General features: G+C 41.5%; 1 protein-coding gene across 4 annotated transcripts in view; it reads right to left on the reverse strand.

The window, feature by feature from the left end:
• The window catches only part of LOC126246014 (uncharacterized), a 297,733-nt gene that overhangs the window by 234,638 nt on the left and 38,736 nt on the right, over positions 1–24,359 (reverse strand). For all 4 annotated transcript variants that reach the window (XM_049948363.1, XM_049948362.1, XM_049948364.1 and 1 more), the window contains exon 3: positions 11,011–11,149. In XM_049948363.1, the coding sequence (XP_049804320.1) occupies positions 11,011–11,149 (139 nt within the window). The remainder of the gene's footprint in view (positions 1–11,010; positions 11,150–24,359) is intronic.

A 24,359-nucleotide genomic window follows, 5' to 3' on the forward strand; every position in this document is an offset into this window, starting at 1 on the left:
AAGATCACATGTGATTTCTGGATGCTTGAAAATATGTTCTTTCAAACTGTGTTTAGTCTGTAGTCAATTATGGAAAACTCATTTTCTAAAAATAGATTGAATGTGATCTATTTCTGCAATTTTTATGAAAATTAATTTTCAACTGATTTTGCAGAAATTTTGAAAACAGTATGTGAATGATATTTTATACTAAAAAAATTTATGTTGCTACATTGTTGTGTCCAACATGTCATGTTTATGATGCCTTTATCAACGAAGTATAAGAAATCAAAGTTAAAACTTTAATCTCAGCTTAATTTTTCTGGCTACTTTGCCTCAATCCATGTAGCATTGTTAGCACATGTTGGAAATTAAACACATTGTTCTGGGGAGGGCTTAAAACACACTGTTTCAAATGAGAGTGACTCTGAAACTTTAACAGAAAACCACCGTTGTAAAAGAAGTGTTGAATATATGCTATTTTCACCTTTTCGCAAAAATCAATTCGCTTTATAGACTATTGAAAAATGGCAGGTGAATGTAATTTTGTATTCCGAATCCTCCTGCTACTAAGCTATTGCCTATTAAGTTCCATGTTAAGCATCTGTTTCCTATATGAGATACAAGTATACAAAGTTCGCTATTTTTTCATGCTGTGATTTTTGCAACCAACTTTGATTCATATTATCTAGCATTGTTAGCACAAATTGGATAACCAAATACACTTTTTTTGTGGTTAAAACCATGGTTTTTCTAATGAGCCCAGTTTGAAGAGCTTTTTAGAACACAGCTTTTTGCAAAATCAAGTCAAGAATACCGGATTTTTTACCTTTTCACAAAATCTTCAACTTCACACTAATTTATTCAGTATTAGAAAGTGATACATAATCGAAATGTTATGTTCGAGAACCTTGTGTTGTTAGGTTGCTACGTGCCAAGTTTCACTCGATTCTGCCTAATTTTTTTTTGGCTGAATTTGGCTCACAAAATTCTTTCCATTATTACTCTTAAGAGAAAGCATAAGGTTGTACAAGGTGACCAAATTTGATTTCCTTCAACACAATATTGCTTGAGGCATGGCGGCTCAAATTTGCCAGAAATATGAACTTTCTCTGCACAAAGTAGTGCATGGAGTCGAACAAGTGACTAAATCACAGCCAGTATTGCTTTGTTGTACGTTAAACTTTACCAAAGTTCATTGGGAACATTTGAGAATGTTGACATAAAATTTCAATGAAATCCCAACTGATAAAGCAGGGAGATCTAGGTGAGCTGGCATGACCCAATAGTAAATGCAATTTTTGTGTGGCTCACAATATGATCCTGGGTTCAATCAGATGGATGGTAATATGAGACCACAAAGGAGGGACTCTGACTGCTATCTGTTGACGGGAAGAGACTGAAACAATGTCTGATGAGATAAGAGAAATTATTTGGTTAGTTAAGTGAAGTGAAAATTTCACTTGTGATGGTGGACTGGAATTCGATAGCAGAAAAGGCACAGAAAGGAAAAAAGGCAAACAAAGACTGGGAGAAATGAATGAAAGAAGAAGCCACCTACAGAATTTTTCACAGAGCACAATTTAATTGTTGCCACCACTTGGTTTAAGAATCACAAAAAAGTTGCACATGAGGTATGTGGAAAAGAGGCCAGAGAACACTAGAAGAGTCAGACAGGTTATACAATAGTAAGACAAAGATTTTGGAACCAGATTTTTAACTGCAAAATGTTTTGAGGGCAGATTTGGAACATGAACATTATTTATGGGTTATGAACTGCAAATCAAAACTGACAGAAAGACAGAAAGTTAAGGGGATGAAACATGGATACACTGAAAGATGCAGAAAATGCTGAGAATTTCAAAAGAAGCATTAGGCAACAACTGACAAAAAGGAATAAAATACAACAGAATACAAATTGGTAGCACTGAGAAGAAATGGTAAAGGCAGTAGAGGAGCACATAGGGCGAAAGACAAGAGCCAATAGAAACCCTTGGATAACACAACTAAATATGCAGGCTTTCATAGCCAGTATTTGTGTTTATGGTGATATTTGTTTTATGTGAATAAGGCCACGGTCTACTGCATAATTCTCTGTCCAACATTGAGCCTTCCAATGGTGAAGACTTTAACAACTCAGAAAGCAGATCCATCTCAAACAAGCTCAGCAAGCTGAACTGATCACATGTTTCCATGCAATAGTTAGTTCGTGACATCATCAGACTGCTGCCTAAGACTGCAGAGTCACATTGACATAGGTTATGGAGCTTGCAGTGGGAAAGAGTTGGCACTATTTGTTTTATTTAGCACTAAAGCCCACAACTCATCTAATTTCAATCCTCCTCCTCCTCCTCTTCTTCTTCTTCTTCTTTTTCTGATGGTATCACTAATTGATCATTTTTTGTTAGGAGGTAAGACAGATTCCAACAACAGGGAAATTAAAAACCCCTTTGAAGAAAGGAGACACAGAATGTGTAGACTTTCATGGTCAGCGTCTGCATTAATTAAAACTTTCAGGCTAAAAGGTCATGGTCGAACAGTAGAAGTTCTTCGTCCTGAGGTGAGCCAACGACTGGCTGCTTGGCCGTGGAGGTCCTGTTTATATATAGTGCACAGGGGACACCACCACTCATCACGTGCTGTCTCACACTAATGTAATTACATAAACACACTTGATTTAAATGGCTGCTTCACTGCCCAAGCCATCTGGATCCTTAACTCCACGAGCAGCTTTTCTGAACTGCACACAGATGGGAGTTATCCTTACAACAAATTCTCTGCTCCCATAATTATCCCGGTTTCAATCTATGGTAACATACTGCCCCAGACCCTCCACCCAACAGTTTCCACCCCCTCTGTCCTATCATCTCCTCCCCATTCTCATCTCCCACCCCGTTTATTTGCAGCCCTCTGCCAAAGCATGCCAGTCTTCACTCGCTCCTCTCCTCTCCTCTCCTCTCCTGCCCCAGAACCTCATGGTGCTGCATCTATTCGCAGTCTAGTCCCTGCACACTCCACCAGACAGTGTTTGTCTCTCTCTCCACTACTATCCCCTCCCCTCCTCTCCTCCCCTTCCCTTCCTAACCCTCTCCAGATCGCTGCTCGAAACCCATGTGATGTTGCATTTCAGCCCGAAATGCTGGAGTTGGTGGTCGTTTGTGCGTCAGGTGTGCTACCACCCCTTTTTTTGGTGTGTGTGTGTGTGTGTGTGTGTGTGTGTGTGTGTGTGTGTGTGTGTGTGTGTGTTGCAAAAGGATATCATGGGTCTTTTGCCAATCTTAAACATTCACTGATCTTTTGGTGGGTCTGAAGATTGTTTCAACTCGAAACTTGGCCAGAACTTTCCCACTATGGTCCATAATATTGTGAATAAATGGAATAAAAACTCTCCCAGCCGAGGACTGTTGTTGCTGTTGTATGTTTTCGGACACTGTTCTTCTGGAATGGAGTGCTTGATCTATCTCATCAATGGCATATGCAATGTTTTAATAACAGCTCTCTTCTGCCAGGGTGAAGGTTCAAATCCGTATGAAGGTAACGATCAGTATGTCTATCTTTCCTACGTACCTTATGAGTGACCTAAAGTCCCATCTGCCTGTTTAATTACTGTAACATCCAAAAAATTAAGACATCCATTACTCTCTGTCTCTATAGTAAATTGTATCTGTTGATTAATTACTATTGAAATGCTCCAAGAAACCATTCAACTCCTCTTCACCATGATTCCATATCACAAAAGTGTCATTCACCTACCAATATAACTTCAGTGGACTTTTATTGGCTGACTGCAGCACCTATTGTTCAAAAAATTCCACAAAAAGATTAGCAACTGCTGGACTTGGAGGGTACCTCAATGTTGCTCCTTCAATGTGTTCATAGAACCCATTACTGCACTGAAAATACGTCATGGATAGGCAATGTTGAAACAAGTGGGAAACATGAGCTACGTAAAGAAGAGCTCTGTTAATTGGAATCATGATGATCAGGGATACCACATCAAAACTGGCAAGTGTATCACCTCGGCTGTCAGTAATTCCCTTCAACTTCTCGATAAAGTGCATAGAATTTTTAATATGATGATCAGTTTTTCTGTGAGTAGGGAATGCAATAGCATTCACTTTCAGTCTTAGTAGAACATTAGGCTTAAGAATCTTAAGTAGCCCGTATAATCCAGGAGGGTAAGCTTCCTTTTGAAAAGATATTTTTTATCCTCTGTAGGAATGGAAGACTTTTTTATTAGATGATTGGTGGCTGTTAACACTTCCGATGCAGGATCCTTTTGCAATTTTTTATAAGTGGTAGGATCCAAGAGGTCACTGATCTTCTTCTTGTAGTCTTTACTCTTCGACACAATGGTAGCATTCCCCTTATCAGCAGAAAGTACAATAATATTCTATCAACCCGAGAGGGTATGTCTGTTATTGTATGACGACTGGAGAGCTTTGCATGCTCACTTTTTTGCTGTGTTGTTGTGACACCAGGACAGTTCAGGAGTTTCTGAAGGTGAAAGGATTGTTTCATTCAGAACAAGTTAACTATACATATTTACATATGGAACTAGTGATGCTACGGGAGCCGAGTCACCAAACACATCGAGGACTGTCAGTAATTCTGTTAAATTCCCATTTATTTTTTAGCAATACAATGCAGTTTTGTTATTGGAATAAGTTGGATAGGCTAAAATTTGGAATTATGGAACTTAGAGTGGAAGTGTCTTCTAATAGGCAGAAGTAGTAATTTGGTAATTTACAAAAGGGTGGACAGGAAACACTAGTTACAGACAATTCCCATATGGTTACTAATTTGTCCAGAAGAGAATTATCTAAGGAAGAAATTTCTGTCCTCTCGAAGAAGGAAATTTTGCAATTACTCCACTGAGGCTATTGTAGCTAATATAGATGCAGGGATTTGTCTGTTACCATCACATCCTGCTGACAACGTTTGGATGGTAACAGCCAGGATGCTACGTTAAGCTAAGCCACCCAGCAGTAACGTGTCTCAAGGAGAAAAGAAGGCATTACATGAGGTTAATGCTGATAAAAATGTTATCGTACTTACTGCTGATAAGGGTAATGCTACCATTGTGTTGAAGAGTAAAGACTACCACAGGAAGATCAGTGACCTCTTGGATCCTATCAGTTATAAGGATCCTGCAACGGAAGTATTAACAGCTACCAATTATTTAATAAAAAAGTCTTCCATTCCTACAGAGGATAAAAAATATCTTTGCAAAATGAAGCTTACCCTCCTACATTATATGGGCTACGTAAGGTTCTTAAGCCTAATGTCCCACTGAGACTCAAAGTAAATGCTATAGGATTCCCTACCCAATAATTGTCTAGCATTTTTGCCTCCTCATTACAACCATATACTGGAAAAACTGATCATCATATTAAAAATTCTATGCAGTTTATTGAAAAATTGGAGGAGATTACTAACAGCCCAAGTGATTTCCTTGTCAGTTTTGATGTGGTATCCCTGTTCACCATGGTTCCAATTACCGAAGCTCTTTCTTACATATCTGATATGTTTCCCACTGATATAGTAGCCTTGTTTCAACAGTGCCTATCCACGACTCATTTTCAGTACAGTAATGAGTTCTATGAACAAATTGGAGGAGTGACAATGGGGAGCCTTGTTGCTACTCTTTTATGGAATTTTTTAACAGCAGGCACTGTAGTCAGCCAATAAGTCCTCTGAAGTTGTATTGGCAGGTGGATGACACTTTTGTGACATGGAATCATGGTGAAGAGGGATTGAATGGTTTCTTGGAGCATTTAAATAGTATTAATCCACAGATACAATTTACTATGGAGACAGAGAGTAATGGGCAGCTTAATTTTTTTGGATGTTTCAGTAATTAAACAGGCAGATGGGACTTTAGGTCACTCATTAGGTACATAGGAAAGATAGACATAGTGATCACTACCTCCATACGGATTTGAACCCTCATCCCAGGCAGAAGAGAGCTGTTATTAAAACATTGGTGGACAGGGCTAATAAAATCTTTGAGTTAAATTATTTGCAAGAGGAACTAAATCATTTACAAACAGCTTAAAAAAAAAGAAAATATGGATACACTGTTGATGAGATAGATCAAGCACTCCATCCCAGAAGAAAAGTGTCCAACAGCAACAACAACCGTTGGCTGTGAAAGCTTTTCTTCCATTTATCTACAATATTATGGACCATATTGGGAAAGTTCTGGCCAAGTTTCGAGTTGAAACAATCTTCAGACCCACCAAAAGATCAGTGAATGTTTAAGATCAGCAAAAGACGCGCGACACCCTTTTGCAATCTCTGGGGTGTATAAAATTCCGTGTAGTTGTGGGAAGGTTTATATTGGAACAATGAAAAGAAGTGTTAATACCCACCTAACCAAACACAAAAGGAACTGTCGTCTGGACAAACTGAAAAAATTGACTGTAGCGGACGTGTTTTTGAAGATGCCGATCATGGAATAAAATTTAATGAGGAGATTGCATTATTATGGATGTACATACAGAGAAATCATAGAGATTTATAAAAACTACAATAATTTTAACAAAAAAGGAGAAGGATTAATGTTAGATAAGATATGGCAGTCGACTTTGTACCAACGAGTGACAATCGATTACCTTTGATCAAGAGTAATGATATTAGTCACAGATAGGTTCATTGTTGACTGCATGTGACAAGTGGTGGCGCCCTCTATGTGCTCTATATAAAAGAGTCCTGCATGGCCTAGGAGCCAGTCGTTGGCTCACCTCAGATGTACCCCGCACTTGCCACTGAAACGTCAGGAGGAAGAATTTCTACTGTTCGACCACAGCTTCTTAGCCCATAAGTTTTAATTAATAAAGGAGAGACAGCTGTACGAATATCAGGATTGCAGATGGAAAGCCAGTACAGTGCTAAGTGAAAGAGGTAAAACTGAAAAGTGGAAGAAATATACAGAATGACTAGACATTGAAAGTGAACATCAACAGAACAGTATAGAAACAAAGCAGAAAATAAGTGAAGATGAGACTGAAAATATGGTACTGCAAGAAGAATTTTGACAGAGCAATTAAAGACCCAAGACAAAATAAGTCCCTGGAGTAGAACATATTTCCCATAATTATTGAGATCCTTGGGAGAGCCATGCATGACCAAACCATTCCTCTTGGTATGCAAGTTATATGAGACAGGGAACTTACCCTAAACTTCAAGAAGAACGTAATAACTACAATTCCAAAAGTAGAGTTGCTGACAGTTGTTAATATAACACAACCATCAGTTTAGTAGGTCATGGTTGCAAAATACTGATGCCAATTATTTACCGAAGAATAGAAAAACTGGTACAAGCTAACAATGGGAAAGATCAGTTTGGGATCTGGAGAAATATAGGAACACACAAGGCAATACTGACCCCATGACATACCTTACAAGATAGGTTAAAGAAAGGTAAAAGGCTTAGAGAAAACTTTTGAATAAGTTCGCGGAAAAATGCTCTTTGATATTCTGAAGATAGCAGAGACTTTGTAAAACAAATAAAGATGAATAAAAAAAGTCACTGAGGGTTCTGTGCAATCCTGGGAATTGAAGCACAACTATTTTTGCCTGTTTTCAACATATATTGGCAAGATATCGGTCCCAGGAATTCCAAGACCATATCAAAAACTCTACAGTAGTTCCTCATGCTAGACCAGGCATACAAAAAGAAGCAAACAAGATTTACATACACAGATATGAAAGATTTAATATAATGTTTTTATTTACTTACTTAAATATGACTCCAACTTACATTTTATATTTGCATGTAGTAATGTTCATCTTTTTTGCTTTTGATGGATGGTGAATGCAATGTGTGTTCTAATGGCAAAAATATATTTTTTATCTGATATAATTACAATTTAACCATTTTCAGACGTTTTTACTTTACTTGTACTGTGAAACCTTACTTCTTGCCAAATTTCATGATTCTATGTCAATGGGAAGCACCCCATAGGTTTTGATAAGTGAGTTTGCGAGTATCAAAATATGACATAAATGGCCAAATCTTTTTGATTGCACAGATCGTAGTAACTGAGATAAATCTGAATTTGATACGCTAATTTGTTCGCGAGAAGAAGGGGCCTTAACGTACGGACTGCATTGACTAGAAGCTTATAATTTTTACACTCCCAAGGGACCATGGACCTCAATATCTCTGTATCTAAAAGGCAATGTCCCAATTGAGTGACTGACTGACTGACTGACTGACTCACTCACCCACTCACTCACTCACCAACCAATCATTAGCCAGCCCGAACAGCTAAGGACAGAAACTCGAAATTTGGAGAGCGTGTGGATCTTACATGTAGATATCATTTAAGAAGGGATTGTTCAAAATTCCACTCCTAAAGGGACTAAACTGGGGGATGAAAGGGTTTCTGAAAGTATGTGGCTATTAAGGCAATGTTGTAGAACTACACAAATCGGTATTGGGTTTCTCAGAAATAGGAAATACATACTTCAGCAGTTTTGGAAATTCAACCATTAAGTGGATAAAATAGCAGGTGAAAGATTTTTTGGAAATGATTTGTTATTAAAGAACTATTTGACTTCTCAATTAGAAATTTTAAAAAAATTGTGTTCCAGTGTTTTTGGAAATTCAGCTCCCTTAGGGAGTGAAATATGGGATGAAAAGTTTTATGAAATTATTTCATTACGAAAACATTTTCAAAGTTAAATCTATGAAAATTTGTGTTTTGCTTCTCTGTTAGAAATTAAAAAATGTGTGTTTCACTGTTTTTGGAAATTCAATCCCATGGGACTGAAATAGGGGGCGAAAATTTTTAAGAAAAAATTTGTTATATCAAACAATTTTGAAGAAAATATTTTGTTATATCAAAAACAATTTTCAGTGAAATGTGTGTTGGGGGTGGAAGTTCCTATGGAAATATCACCATAAGAACACAAAAGGCAAAACCTTGGACTCCAGCTACCAGAAGTAGTCTTTCGTCAGAAGTACATTCAGAAAAGACCATGCTCCTAGAGACTTAATTAGCATTAAGTTGTAAGGTGTTGTGATTTGTGAACATAGAAATTTTATTAAAAGGAAAAACTCTATTCACACCATACAAAGCTGTGGGTGCGAAACTATTGTGACAAAAATTTGAACTTGATACATCTTCCCGAGAAAAAGGTTTCTTAACAGTTGGACAAACAGACAGATGGACAAGAAGGTGATCCTAACAGTTCTGTTTTTACATACAAGGCACAGAACCCTAAAAAGAGCAAAAGGTTTTGTATGGCTTGTATAGAAACTAGACTACAGTTATACGAGTTGAAGGACATGAGAGGGAAACAGTGGTTGAGAAGGTAACAATATAGGGTTGTGGCCTACCCCTAATGTTGTTCAACCTGTAAAGTGAGCAATCAGTAAAGGAAACCAAAGAACAATTTAAGAGAATAATTCAAGTTCAGGGAGAAGAAATAAAAATTTTGAACTTTCCCAATTACATTGTAGTTCTCTCAAAGAACACAAATACCTCTGGAGAGCAGCTGAATGGAATGGAATGGACACTGTCTTAAGAGGAGGATATAAGATGAACATCAACTGAAGTAAAACAAGGTAATGGAGTGCAGTGGGATTAAATCAGGTGATGCAAAGAAATCAGATTACGAAATGATCAACTAATAGTACTGGGTGCTTATAACTGCAGTGCAACTACTAACAGAGGTCCAGTGTGGGCTTTAATTATCATTCGGCAGCAAAACATGATCCTTAAGCTAATGTGTTAATGTGGATGTGATTAACACTGGAAAAAAATTAATACCAATCTCTCTGTGCTCATGTTGAACAACTTATGTAAACGGCAGTTAATAATAAAATCAGCGTTATGCCTTTCTCTCCCGTTTGACCTTTTCTGCTCAAATTCCGTTCCTAATCTGTTACAAATGGAAACATTTCTACACATCTTTCTTGCATTCACAGCATCAGATTTGCTTCTGGTGGCTGAAATAGGAACTAATGTTAACCAATGTCAATCAATTTCGCATAAACACATTAGAATGTCTACCAAGCACTGCTGCCATATGGTAATTGTAATTGCAGCTCACAATGGACCTCTGTGAGTAGCTGCACTTTAACTATAACCATCGGGTAGTAGAGTTGTGTTTTGGACAGTAGAATAACTTAAGTTGGCCACAGCAAAAAGGATATAAAATGAAGACTGAGAAAAGCACGATTGTCATGTCTGAAAAAAGATGAATTTATAAACTTTCCATATAGATTTAAACATTAGGAAATCTCTTCAGAAGATGTCTATGTGGAATGTATCCTTGCACAGAAACGGTTCAGACATGAAGAGATTAGAACTTTTTGAAATGCTCTGCCATAGAAGAATGCTGAAGATTACACTGATACATCATATTACTAATGAGGTGAAACAGAACTGAACTGTGAAAAACAGAAATTTATGGAACAATCTGGCTAAAAGAAGAGACAAGTTGATGGGACACGTCCTGAGGCACCAGGGAACAATCACTTTGAACATGGAGGGAAGTCTGTAAGGTAAAAATTGTGGAGAGAGATAAAGGTTCAAATGCAGTAAACAGGTTCAAATGGATTAGGCTGCAGTAGTTATAAAGTAGTAAATAGTTTAAAACAGATGTAGGTTGCATTAGTTATGTAGCTATGAAAAGACTTACACAGGATAGACTATGGTGGCGAACTGCATCAAACCAGTCTTTGGACGGAAGATTACAACAAAATGATACAAATTTATTCGTCAAACTGTCGAGGATATCACAAAATTTTTAATTTTTTGAATCAAAAAGAAAAAAAATGGCATGATTAAATGCTGTATGAACTTGCAGTACTTCTTAAATTCACAATTCACAGGTATTATGTTCAAAAATTGGACAAATCTGAAATGAGGTCCAAAAATTAACTAAAACCTGTTTATTTGATTGTGATTAACCCTGCATTAAATAACATTCATATAATTAATACTTTATAAATATTAAGACAATGTTTTGATGATGAAAATTAAATAATTTCATCATTATTAGTGCAAAACAAACCTTTTCAAGTGGCATATATCTCTCCATATAATGCATGAATCTCTCTCTTACAGTTGCAGCACTGTGCCGTGACTTCTGCAGTTTTCTTACGAGTTGTTGATTCTGCTGCTTCCTCCTTTCATATTTCTGGATCAGAGTCCTGTAATTTTTCAAATGAAAAAGAGGCAGTTAATTTTCTTCACACATTGAGAAAAAAAACAATGTTTCCCATTTTAATATCAAAGAGCATGTAAGAGATAACTTTTATTATCAAAAGAGGTAGGGCACAATCTTATCTAGTAAAAATGAGGAAGTAAATGATTTTAGCTTTGTTACAAGAGTTGTCTAGCTATTTGCTTTGAGTGATTTAGGGATATCGAGGATCACTGCACTTTTCGAGTCTTGTTCCCTCCAAACCGGCCTTCTAAAACACCTTGGATACAGGAAGCTTTTCATTCTAAAAATACAAATTTTATATTTCTGTAGCTGCAAAAAGAAGTTGACCTAAAAGTTTCTAGCACACACAAAGCAAGGAAAAAAATGTCCGGGAGTGGATGTATTAATAGTAAGATTTTCTCATTATGGGTTTCATTTCTGTATTAACATTGTAACAGACGAACAGTACACAATATTACCTTTCTATATATTGCAATGCACACAGCACAGAAATTAACTCTGTTTCACTGCAAATTAATTGCTGGTGTGCTAGAAAAATGAAAAAAAAAAAACAATATTCCTACAAGAGAGATTAATAACAGGAAGAATAATGTTGTAATAACTTCACTACATATCCAAATAATCATCCTTCAGGATTTTCATCTGTTCTTTGTACAAGACACAAATTTCGTTCTTGATGAATATATCATGTACACCTTAAATACCAGTTACTGGCAGAGGGTTCAACACTGATCTTTCATCCTTTTTTATCCACTTAAATACAAATAAAAAAAACCATACGTGGTGTGTCTAAAATGTTCGGTGAATGCTATCAGTCAACAACCAAAACAAATGATGCAAACAAACATTCTTTACTGCCCTTCAAACTAGTCACTACCCACTACAGCTCACTTTTGACAACATTCGTACAACTTCTGGAAACTATCAGCAAAGGCCTCCTGTAGAACTGATAGCAGAACAGCTTACACACCATGTTTGATGGCATTCACATCCACGCAACATTCACCTTTCATGGCCACCTTCAAGCGGGGAAACGGGCAGAAGTCTGCAGGAGACCAATCAGGGGAGTAGGAAGGGTGTCCTATCCATTTTCCAGGCCTGTGTAACTCTGGCCAAACCCGCCGGATACACTATAGCAATCTGTTCAAAACGAACTGGTAAAATGCAGCATTAATGGTTTAACCTGCAGGAACAAATTCCTTGTAGATGATGCTGCTGTTGTCGAAAAAGGCAATTGGGGAAGACAGTGGGGGACATCAATTGATGTTTTGACTCCAGATCGAACTGGTAGCACCAAGTATCATCTCCTGTGATGATAGTGTTCAGAAGCAATGGATCCTGGTCACACATGGAAATGAAATCACCAGCAGTTTCCATCCATTTTGCTTTCTGCCCGTCTATGAGCTTGTATGGCACAAAGTGGGAGCACATCTTCCGCTTACTCAAATCATTGCGGACGATGGTGTGCACTGTGTCCCTGCTAATGCCCAATTCCTCTGCAATGAATCTAACAGTCCATCACCAACCTTGTACCAGCATTTGTCACACTTTCTCGATCTTTTCTGAGCTTCTGCTGGTCGATGGCCAACCTGAACATGGCTCATCCTCAGTTGTTTCCTTCCCTTCACGGACACGTTTATATAATTGGTAAACACATTTTCTGCCCACGGCTTCCCTCCTGTACATCTGCACCAACATTCCATGTGCCTCCATTGCAGTCTTCCCCAATTTGTAGCAGAACTTGATGTTTACATACTGCTCCATTGCACTGTAATACTTTCTCTCACACTGACTACATTCAACTGGTTGCAGTATGTTTACACAGCCAGTCACATATAGTGCATGCAGTGTATCGATTCTCCTGAAGTCTCTGAAGAACCGTGCACATGCATGCACACATGCAACAAGTTGCTGTTCAGGTAAGACACCATTCACCAAACTTTTTAGACACAACACGTACACTTGGCGATTTGTACAGCGGAAGTTATGATTCCATAGCTTTTCCCTCTTTGACACAATCCTTGTTGAAAATGTGAAAATATGAGACAATTTCATTTCACTGTGTGTTGTACTGATTGCCAATTTCTACACATTTATTAAACAAGTAAGGCATCTTCAAAATCCTTTTTAGTTCTCAAAAATACTAGTCCATACAGATGCATTTCAATAATGTGTGTGTGTGTGTGTGTGTGTGTGTGTGTGTGTGTGTGTGTGTGGTTTGCTCTACTATGTGAGTAATTTCATTTAGACCCAAGTCTTATACATGGATAGTGTGAAGTGTGAATGCTGCTTTCACATGTACATGTATGCTCTATGCTCTAGCCAGAAATAGCACAAAAGTTAATGCATGTGATTGTTACTAGCAGTTACTGGTACGAATGCTGTAGTTTCTCACAATTCCTTGAGATGACTAGTTGTTGAATAAAACACATGAATCATACACTTTCTCCATTTAATCAACATATACAAACAAAAATTGAAGGCTCTCTGGGTGAAGTTGATGTTATCTCCAAAACCATCCACTGTCAATCACTGATTTTTGTGTCTAGTGCTTCCCTTGGTTCCATCAATGTGCATAGACAGCTGTTGTGGTTGTGGAGATGAGTGTTTGATGTGCTCACCATCACATAGTGGTGGTCATCAGGACATATTCTGTTTCTTTTACATCCATTTCTTTTAATTAAAAGAGAAATTAGCAGAAAAAATGTAAGATTTTTCTATAACATTTAGGCTACGAGCTTTTACATATGGTCTAGAATACAACATGTGAACGTAGATATCACAATGATCTTCACTCTGTCAAAATCATCTTAACTGACAATATGTGCACTGTAGTGAAGACAGAGGAACACCTCATCAGAAAACAGTGTCTGCTTATAGTGAGACACTACATTAAAAAATTCAAAAAATAAAAAAACAATGGCTGTGCAACCAGACAATTTTGGTAAACAGAAACAAAGATACAGGTCAACAAACTTATCAGCGAATACTGAATTATATCTGTGGCAGAAAAAGCATTTAAACCCATCAATACAATGAAGAACCCATACAAAAGTGTAAATTTCCCAACAGATCTCTTAAATTTGCTCAATTTTCGCAATACGCTCTGGCAAAAAAAGTTTCTAAACCTTGTAATGGAAGCAGAAATATTAAACAATGGAAAATCCAAGATGGAATGTAACAATATTATGAGAAGGAAAGTTGCTACTCATCCTACAACGGAGATCGTAAGTCGCAGATAGGCACAACAAAAAGACTCTCACAATCATAGGTTTCAATCATTATGGCCTTTGTTAACAACACACACACACACACACACACACACACACACACACACACACACACACACACACAGAGAGAGAGAGAGAGAGAGAGAGAGAGAGAGAGAGAGAGAGAAAAGCGCAACTCACACACACACGACTGCAGTCTCAGGCAACTAAAAACACACTGAGAGCAGCAGCACCAATGCATGATGGGAGTGGCGACTGGATGGGGATAAGGAGGAGGCTCGGGCAGGGAGGGTGAGGGATAGTATGGTGGGGGTGGTGGACAGTGAAGTGCTGCAGTTTAGACAGAGGGCACGAGTGAGGTTGTGAGGTGGGGACGGGGGAAGGGGGGGGGGATAGCGAAAAAGGAGAGAGATAAATAAAAAAAATAATAAAATAAATAAAAGAAAGAAAAGACTGGGTGTGGTGGTGGAATGACGGCTGTGCAGTGTTGGAGTGGGAACAGGGAAGGGGCTGGATGGGTGAGGACAGTGACTAACGAAGGTTGAGGCCAGGAGGGTTATGGGAACATAGGATGTATTGCAGGGAAAGCTCCCACCTGCGCAATTCAGAAAAGCTGGTGTTGATGGGAAGGATCCATATGGCACAAACTGTGAAGCAGTTGTTGAAATGAAGGATATCATGTTTTACAGTGTGTTCAGCAACAGAGTGGTCCACTTGTTTCTTAGCCACAGTTGGTCGGTGGCCATTCATGTGGACAGACAGGTTGTTGGTTGTCATGCCGACACAGAATGCAGCATAGTGTTTGCAGCTTAGCTTGTAGACCACTTGTCTGGTTTCACAGGTATCCCTGCCTTTGATGGTATAGGTGATGTTAGTGGCCAGACTGGAGTAGGTGGTGGTGGGAAGATGTATGGGATAGGCCTTGCATCTAGGTCTGTTACAGGGGTATGAGCCATGAGGTAAGAGATTGGGAGCAGGGGTTAAGCAAGGATGGACGAGTATACTGTGTAGGTTCAGTGGACGGCGGAATACCACTGTGGGAGGGGTGGGAAGGATAATGGGCAGGACATTTCTCATTTCAGGGCACGACAAACAGTGGAAAGAAACAAGTGGACCACTGTCTTGCTGAACACACTGCCAATCATGGTATCCTTCATTTCAATGACTGCTTCACAGTCTGTCATATGGATCCTCCCCACTAAAACCAGATTTTATGAATTGCGCAAGTGGGAACTTTCTCTGCAATAGATCCTATGTTCCCATAACCTTCCTGGCCTCAACCTTCATTAGTTGCTGTCCTCACCCATCCAGCCCTTCCCTGTTCCCATTCCAGCACTACACAGCCGTCATTCCACCACCCACCCGGTCTTTTAATTCCTCTCCTTTTCCACTACTTCCCGTCCCCATCTCTCCTGCCCTCAGTCTTACATGCAGCACCTTGCTGTCCGCCACCCCCACCATACTATCCCTCACCCTCCCCACTCCAGCCTCCTCCTCACCCCTCACCCAGTTGCCACTCCCATCATGCACTGGTGCTGCTGCTTGCAGTGTGGTTTCAGTTGCCTGAGGCTGCAGTTTTTGTCTCTGTGTGTGTGTGTGTGTGTGTGTGTGTGTGTGTGTGTGTGTGTTGATGAAGGCCATAACGGCCGAAAGCTATTATTGTGAGAGTCTTTTTGTTGTGCCTATCTGCGACTCAGCACCTCCGCTATATGGTGAGTAGCAACTTTTCTTCTCATAATACTGAAGCAGAAATATTAATCAGAAAAGGAAAATGCAGGTCAGTGTTCATTTCAACTAACTTATCATTCACCCTTAAAACTTTCCAGTTTCCAGTAAGGTTAACATATAGTATTCTCACATGGAAAACTATAGGTAGTTTGTTCAAGAACCATTAAAAGCAAAAAAGAAAATTTAATTTATAAGAATATACTTTGAAGAAGTCAGATTCTATACAAATGAAATGATTAACTGCATATTGTTTTCCAATTTATAAAATGAATAGAAAAAAGACCAATTGCAGTATGTCATTTTTCAACTAGTAACTAAAGAAATCAGCCAAACAGAGCATGACTGCAGATACTGTGAAATCATGAGGTGTGTAAAAACAAAAATGACTGTGATAACTTTCTCCAAAACACTAGAGAAATACAACTGTCTATGTCAATCGCATGTGACACTGTGCTATTGAAGCAGACTAAGGCAGGTAAGTCCTAATGTCTAATGTCTCTGTGGAGTGTCTACAAACTTGGCTACCAGACTATCCTTTGGGATCTCCTGGTAATTCAAACATGCAACGAAGCGACCAAACGAACGATTCCTTTGGGAACCATCCGACTAGAAGATTGGGACCATCAGTCCGGATCTGCCAGCTAAATATTGAGGGAATTAGTCGAACCAAATCTGAATATCTTTCAAAGTTTCTATTGGACAATAGCATCGATGTGGTACTCCTTCAGGGAAACACATACCGACTCGCAGGAAGACTTACAAAGAAGAGGACATATTCAAGGCTTCCAACAAATAGGCGCAACATATCATCACGCCTATGGCACCGCCACATATGCCCGATCCGATATTGAACATGCACACCTGCTGTCCACAAGCACAGAAAACAACATCCATGTTGTTGATATAAAAGTAGACAACATAAGACTTATAAATGTCTACAAAACACCAAACCAAATCTGGCCAAGTATTGTACTACCCGCACATGAACACCCAACGATATGTGCCGGTGATTTTAATAGCCATCATGAAATGTGGCGATACACCCAAAATAATGAACACGGAGAAGCGCTGGTGGAATGGGCCGCCGAGAACAATCTACATCTTATATTCGATGCCAAGGAGAGGGGCACATTCCACTCGGCCGCCTGGCGCAGGGACTACAATCCATTACTGCCCTCAAGGATATGAAACCGGGCAAAGCCCCAGGTTTTGACAACATACATCCAGAATTTCTAACCTACACTGGAAAGAACGTAGTCAAATGGCTGGCAAATTTCTTTTCGAACATTTTGACTACAAACCATCTCCCTAGAGAATTCAAAAAGGCAAGAATAATAGCTCTGCTGAAACCAGGGAAACCAGCAGACCAACCACTAAGCTACAGACCAATAGCACTTCTTAGCTGTACATACAAACTTCTCGAACGACTTGTCCATAATCGAATTAGTGGCATTATTATGGAGAACTTACCTATAGAACAGGCAGGCTTCAGACCTGGCCGTAGTTGCTGTGACCAAGTTCTGGCATTAACATCCTACATAGAGGCTGGCTTTCAACAGAAATTGAAAACAAGTGCTGTATTTCTAGACTTAACATCTGCATATGATACTGTTTGGAGAGATGGAATAATTTACAAACTCTTAAGAGTGATTCCTTGCCAGATTTTAACATCCTTAATACATAACATGCTGAGTAACAGAACCTTCCAGGTCACCCTAAACGGAAAGACAAGCAAAACAAAACTTATTAACAACGGGCTTCCGCAAGGCTCCGTATTGGCCCCTCTTCTGTTTAACCTCTATATAGCAGATCTCCCAAACACAAAGTCAAGAAAATTTTGCTATGCAGATGACATAGCACTGGCTACCAGAGACAAGTATCTCTTCAATACAGAGGAAGTCCTTAATAATGACGTTGAAATACTATACAATTATTTCAAGAAATGGAGACTCTCAAGCCAAACCCTAACAAAACTGAAGTATCTACATTCCATCTTAATAACAAAATGGCAAATGAAATTATTAACATAAAACTCGGAAACACCAACCTCAAACATAATAAGTTTCCAAAGTACTTAGGTATAACATTGGACCGCACTCTTTCTTACCGAAAACATCTGGAGAACACCACTGCAAAAATTGGAACACGGAATAACATCATTCAAAAACTTAGCGGTACTACTTGGGGAGCTAACGCAAAAACATTACGCACCTCATCTATCGCCTTAGTGTTCTCTGTGGCTGAGTACTGCGCTCCAGTCTGGATTAATAGCTGTCACACCAAACTTATTGACAGGCAATTAAATAACACAATGAGGTTGATTTCTGGAACTCTTAAATCAACGCCCACGTACTGGTTACTGGTGCTATGTAATATCCTGCCCCCGGACCTGCGTAGAAAAGCGGCCCTACTGCACGAATTCAGAGAGATTGAGACAAAACCAGAACTACCAATTAAAGAAGAATTCTCACAACTGTGACATACTCGATTGAAATCAAGAAAGCCACCCATACGCACAGCTGAGCAGCTTCAAAATAATAACTATGACCACATGAAACAATGGAGACTAGATTGGAACCAAAAGACAAATGACCAACTACAGACCTGGTTTGAGAGCTATAACTGCAACATCTCTGGAATGGAACTAACACGGAAAACATGGTCCGCATTAAATCGAATACGTACTGAACATGGCAGGTGTGCGGATTCACTACACAAATGGGGAAGAGCGATGTCACCAGAATGCGACTGCGGTGCCCCTAGACAGCCGATCCAACACATCCATGGTGAATGCTCCTTGCGAGCATATGCAGGGAACTGGTCCGACTTCCTGGAGGCATCCCCATCGGCGCTACAATGGATCTCAAACCTCGATATAACCTTTTAACTGACCAATATAAACATAAATTATATTCATGATTGTTAAAAGATTTTAATGTCTAACACTTGATGTATTAATGTTGCATGTATAGCCATACGCTAAATAAATAAATAAATAACTACTTTCAATCCAAACTCATCATCATGATACTGATAGGTCTATCAGTGAAAGCCCAAATTGACAAGAGCTTTTCAGTGACATTAATCCATATTCAAGATAGGTTTTGAATACTACAGCAATGGGACTTTCAGGTTGGTTGGTTGGATTGGAGAAAGGACCAAACTAAGCGGTCATCAGTCCCTCTGATATTGGAATAACTAATACAGATAAAACCTCACACTATAAGAGGGAACTACAATGGCCATAAAATTACAAATTATTGACAGAGAAGGAAGAAGGCAGAAGAAGAGAGGAGGGAAGGAAAGTGACTAATGACAGGGACATGAAGGAAGAAGCACAGGTAGACACAGACCCCATAAAGAAAGGAGTGGGAAGGCAGAGGGCGGAGATGAACCACCAAGCCCAGATGAAGTCAGTCCTATCGGTGCGAAGGGGGGAGCAAGACAGCCTGCCATCCCCTCCACCCACCAATAAGGTTGAAGGTCCCACCATTAAATAAACTGATAACCCCCCCCCCCCCCCCAAATCACGAAGAAATTGCAAAACTAGATCAGCCACTGACGCATTTCAGCTAACGCCAGGGGGTAGCGAGTCAAGAAAGCTAAAAGTCCATCGCAGGGCGGCTAAGTCGGGACAGTCCAATATGGGGTGAACCACAGAGAGGGGGGGGGGGGGGGAGGTGGGCCCTTACGATGGAGGAGATAACCGTGAGTCAGCCAAGTATGGCTGAAGCGGAGCCGGCGAAGAAAAACAGAGGCTTTACGAGAGGCCCGTAAGGGGGACTGCCACATAGTTGTAGAATCCTTTATCACCCTGAGCTTGTTCAGCAAAGAAAGAGTGTGCCTTTCTGCATTCTGAAGTCCCAAAACCTGACAACATAAGGCCGAATGAAGGTCTATTACCGGAATGGCAACTGCAAGAGATGGCCCGTTAGTAGCCAATTTAGCCAGTCGATCGGCAAGTTCATTGCCAGGGATCCCAACATGGCCTGGGTCCAAATGAAAACCACTGGGCATCCATGTTGATCAAGGAGAGAAAGGAAGTCCTGGATGGCTGGCGAGGGAAGCACTGGCCGATAGCTTGCAAACTGCTCAAGGAGTCACTACAGATAGTGAAGGACAGTCCTGAGCAGAAGCAGACATGGTCCAGTGCACAAGATGGCAACCAATTCTGCTGTAAAAACACTATAGCCATCTGGCAAGGAACGAAGTCCCGTGTGCCTCGCAGAGGTGTAAGCATAACTAGTGTGACCAGCAACCACGGAGCAATCAGTATAAATCACTTCTGAACCCTGGAATGAACTGAGGAGAAAGTAGAATTGGTGGCAAAGGGCCTCCAGAGGTAGAGAATCCTTTTAATTGATGCAGAGATCAAGACAGAGCTGTGGCCAAGAGACGCACCACAGAGGGGTACATGCATGAGCAGAGAAAAGAGGCAGTAAAGGGAAGCACTGGAGCTCAGAAAAGAGCAACTGAATGCGGGCAGCCATGGTAAGCTCACATTGTGGCTGCCACCGCGGGAGGTTGATCTCTGTGTCTGGATAAAGGAGACCATAATTAGGGTGTTTTTGGGTGCAGCGAATGCAGAGCGCGTAAGATATCAGCTGTTGTTGGCGCAAAACTCACAGCAGTTGAATCCCCGCCTATGTGAGAAGGCTAATCATGGGGCTGGGGCTAGTCCGGAAGGCACCACTCACAAGTCATACCCCACAATGGTGGATGGGGTCTAGTATCTGCAATGTCAAAGGAGAAGCGGAACCATAGACAGGACTCCCGTAGTCCTAACGAGACTGGACAAGCACTTTGTACAATCGCAGGAGAATAGAGCGGTCTGCACCCCACATGGTATTGCACAAACATCTAAGAACATTGAGATACAAACTGCACATTCTCTTCAGCTAACGAAGATGAGGGAGCCATGTCAACCGGGCATCGAAGACCAGACCCAAGAAGCTATGGGTGTCCACCACCTCGAGGGACTGGCCATCGAGGAACAGGTCCGGATGGGGATGGACTGTACGGTGACAGCGGAAATGCATGACACACGACTTGGCCACTGAAAACTGAAAGCCATGGGAGAGAGCCAAAGATTGCACCCAGTACATCGCCCCCTGTAGACGGTGTTCTGCAGTGCCCATGACTGAGGAAGCAACGTAGATACAAAAATCGTCAGCATACAAAAAGGGGGGCACTGTCAGGCCAGCAGCCGCCAATCCATTAATGGCAACGAGAAAGGGAAGGATACTCAGCACAGAACCCTGTGGAACCCCATTTTCTTGGCAATGGGAAGTGCTGTAGGAGGAATCAACTTGACACGGAAAGAGTGACAAGAAAGACAGTTATCGTTACAAACGGGCAGAGCACCACAAAGGCCCCATTCGTGAAGGGTGGTGAGGATGTGGTGGCGCCAGGTGGTGTCGTAGGCTTTATGCAGGTCAAAGAAGACTGCAATGAGTTGTTGCCGACGGGCGAAAGCCGTCCAGATAGCAGAAAGAGGACCAAGTTATCCACCATAGAGCGGCCACAGCGAAAACCACCTCGAGTTGATGACAAAAGGTCGCGGGGTTCAAGGATCCGCAACAGCCGCCGACACATCAGGCATTCAAGGAGCTTGCAGAGGGTGTTGGTAAGGCTAATTGGATGGTAGCTATCCAACTGAAGAGGTGGTTTCCCAGGCTTCAACACCGGAATAACAATGCCTTCCTGCCACTGGGTAGGAAATACCCCCTCACTCCACAGTTGGTTGAAAGTGTTGGAGCATTTGGTTATGTATCCAATCTGGTCCAGGAGCCGTGTCAGGACAAAGGGAGAGGGCGCTGGCGAATTCCCACTCGCTAAATGGGGCATTATAAGGCTCCAAGCAGCAAGAAACAAAGACAAAGGCAGTCGTTCTGAGCCCTCTTTCAGGAGGAGGAACGTGGGTGGATACTGAGTTGATGAAGAGGCTTGGTCAAAGTGTTGAGGGAAATGCTCTGCGACAAAGTTCAGATGGGTAAAGACAACACCATGCACAAAAAAATCTTGCAACGCTGGTGGGAGGACAATGGCCAAAAATTCGCTTGAGTTTCACCCAGACTTGTGAAGAGGGTGTGTGCAGTCCTATGGCAGCCACATATCGTTCCCAGCAAAACCGTTTCTGAAATCTGATTAGGTAACGAGCCCAGGCGTGGAATCATTTAAAGACCAGAAGGAGTCAATTAGAAGGGTGCCGCTTGAAGCGTTGAAGAGCACCAAGTGACCCATCTTCTGCCAAGGGGAACCCAAGGAAGAAGGGATGGCTGAAACAGCTGCGGAAAGAATGGTGGCAGTCAAAGTCCGTGTAGACTCATCAATACAACTGTGATAGTACAGGGGGGATGGTAGCAGAGGAGAAGGTACCCCAATCAGCTTTAGAGAAGGCTCATCTGAGAGGGTGACATACCGAGATATACTGAAGGAAGTTCAAAACAATCGGGTAATGATCACTGTCAGATAAGTCATCATGGACACCCCACTGAATGGAGGGAAGAAGACCGGGACTGCAGATGGAGAGGTCAATGGCAGAGAAAGTACCGCGTACCACACTAAAGAGTGTGGGAGTGCCAGTGTTTAGGATACAGAGGTCAAGCCCTGCCAGAACAGCTTCAAATGTCCTGCCCAGGGCATTAGTTGTGTGACTACCCCAAAGAAGGTTGTGGGCATTAAAGTCCCCTAGAAGCAGGAGGGGAGAAGGGAATTGTTGAAGAAGGGTGGGTAGGGCAAGGGATGTGGGCAGCCTGTCAGGTGGGAGGTAGGGATTACAGATTGTGATTGGAGTGTCCAGATGGGCAATTGCTACCAGAATGGTATGGAGGGGAACTCATTTGGAGGGGAACTCATTTACTAACAATGTCCTTGCAGATCAAGGTGCAAAGACCACCGGAAGCCCGCAAGGGGCCAATTCGGTTTCGACAGCGTGGAACCCACAAAGGGTGGCTGAGTAAGAACTGACAAAATGGGATGGGGTAATGTCTATACAGGTGGGGTCAGACTTTATTGGTTCATTGGCTGGAGGAGAGGAAGGCGGCACCTCCGGGAGTACCGGAGGGGCCTTGCTCTTGTCCTTGTGTTTCTGCTTCTTCTCTTGTGAAGGTAGAGAAGGGCAGACTGCAAAGAGGCCGGGCACGGAATTACACCTGGCAATGTTGGCACCCACCGGCCGCAGATCGCACGGCCGGTGTGGAGCTGTGGATTGCCTTTCAGAGTGGTGCCGGGAAGAGGAGTCCTGGGAGAGAGCTCCAGTACTGGCAGCTACCGAAGAAGGGAAGCGCTCCTCTAAACCGTAAGCATTTAAAGCATCTCTTTGGTGTTGGAATGTAGGGTTTTACATCACACCGATACACCATCACCTTTACCTTCTCTGGGTGGGTACCCCCTTGAAGGCCAGGATAATGGTGTGATTGTTTTTAGGGCCTTGCTGTACACGGCAGATAAATAGGACTCCTCGCTCCTCGAGGTTTGCACGGAGCTCCTCGTCAGTTTGGAGAAGAAGATCCCGTGGAAAATGATGGCCTGTACCCAGTTTGGTGGGGTGCGATGGGGACTGGGATGTCACCAAGATGGTCTCAAGCATGCAGGACTTCAGACTGGACAGCAGAAGATGTCTTTATGAGCAAAGAATTGGACTGCATTTTACTCATGAATTCCACTTTGCAATACATATCTTTAATTGTCTCCACGAAAAACAAAGGCCTGGTCATGGCAAAAGTTTCACCATCTGTCCTGGTACAAACCAGGTACCAAAGGAAAGGTTTCAACTCAAGCCAGCGAGCTTGACCCTCTTCCCAGGAGGTGGCCTGGGAGGGGAAGGCCGAAGGATCAGAAGAAGGAGTGGCATGTCTTCTATCACTCTTAGAGACGGCTACAGAATGGCCAGGATGTTGAAGCTTTTGTCGTTTCATGTACAAGGCATCCACCCTAGTACCACCCACTCCGACCAGGGGCTCGCCCATGGGTGCCACCCACCACAGCAAGGGTCGTCTGGCATGGCAGCCGTTGCTGGGAGTTCAGATCCCCCAAACTGATGAGCATAGACTCCTTGGCATACATGGGGTGTTAACAGCTCAGGCACTAGCAGTGTGATCCCTGTGATGTCAGGGGGGTCAGCCAAGTGGGTACTTAACAGCCCCCCCACACGGACTGGCTATCGTGCCGGTGACCTAATAGGAAGAGGGCCAGGGAGCAAGGGGAAAAGGGAGGGGAGGCGGAGAGTAACCT

Source organism: Schistocerca nitens, chromosome 1, assembly GCF_023898315.1.
Source record: "Schistocerca nitens isolate TAMUIC-IGC-003100 chromosome 1, iqSchNite1.1, whole genome shotgun sequence".
Classification (NCBI taxonomy): domain Eukaryota; kingdom Metazoa; phylum Arthropoda; class Insecta; order Orthoptera; family Acrididae; genus Schistocerca; species Schistocerca nitens.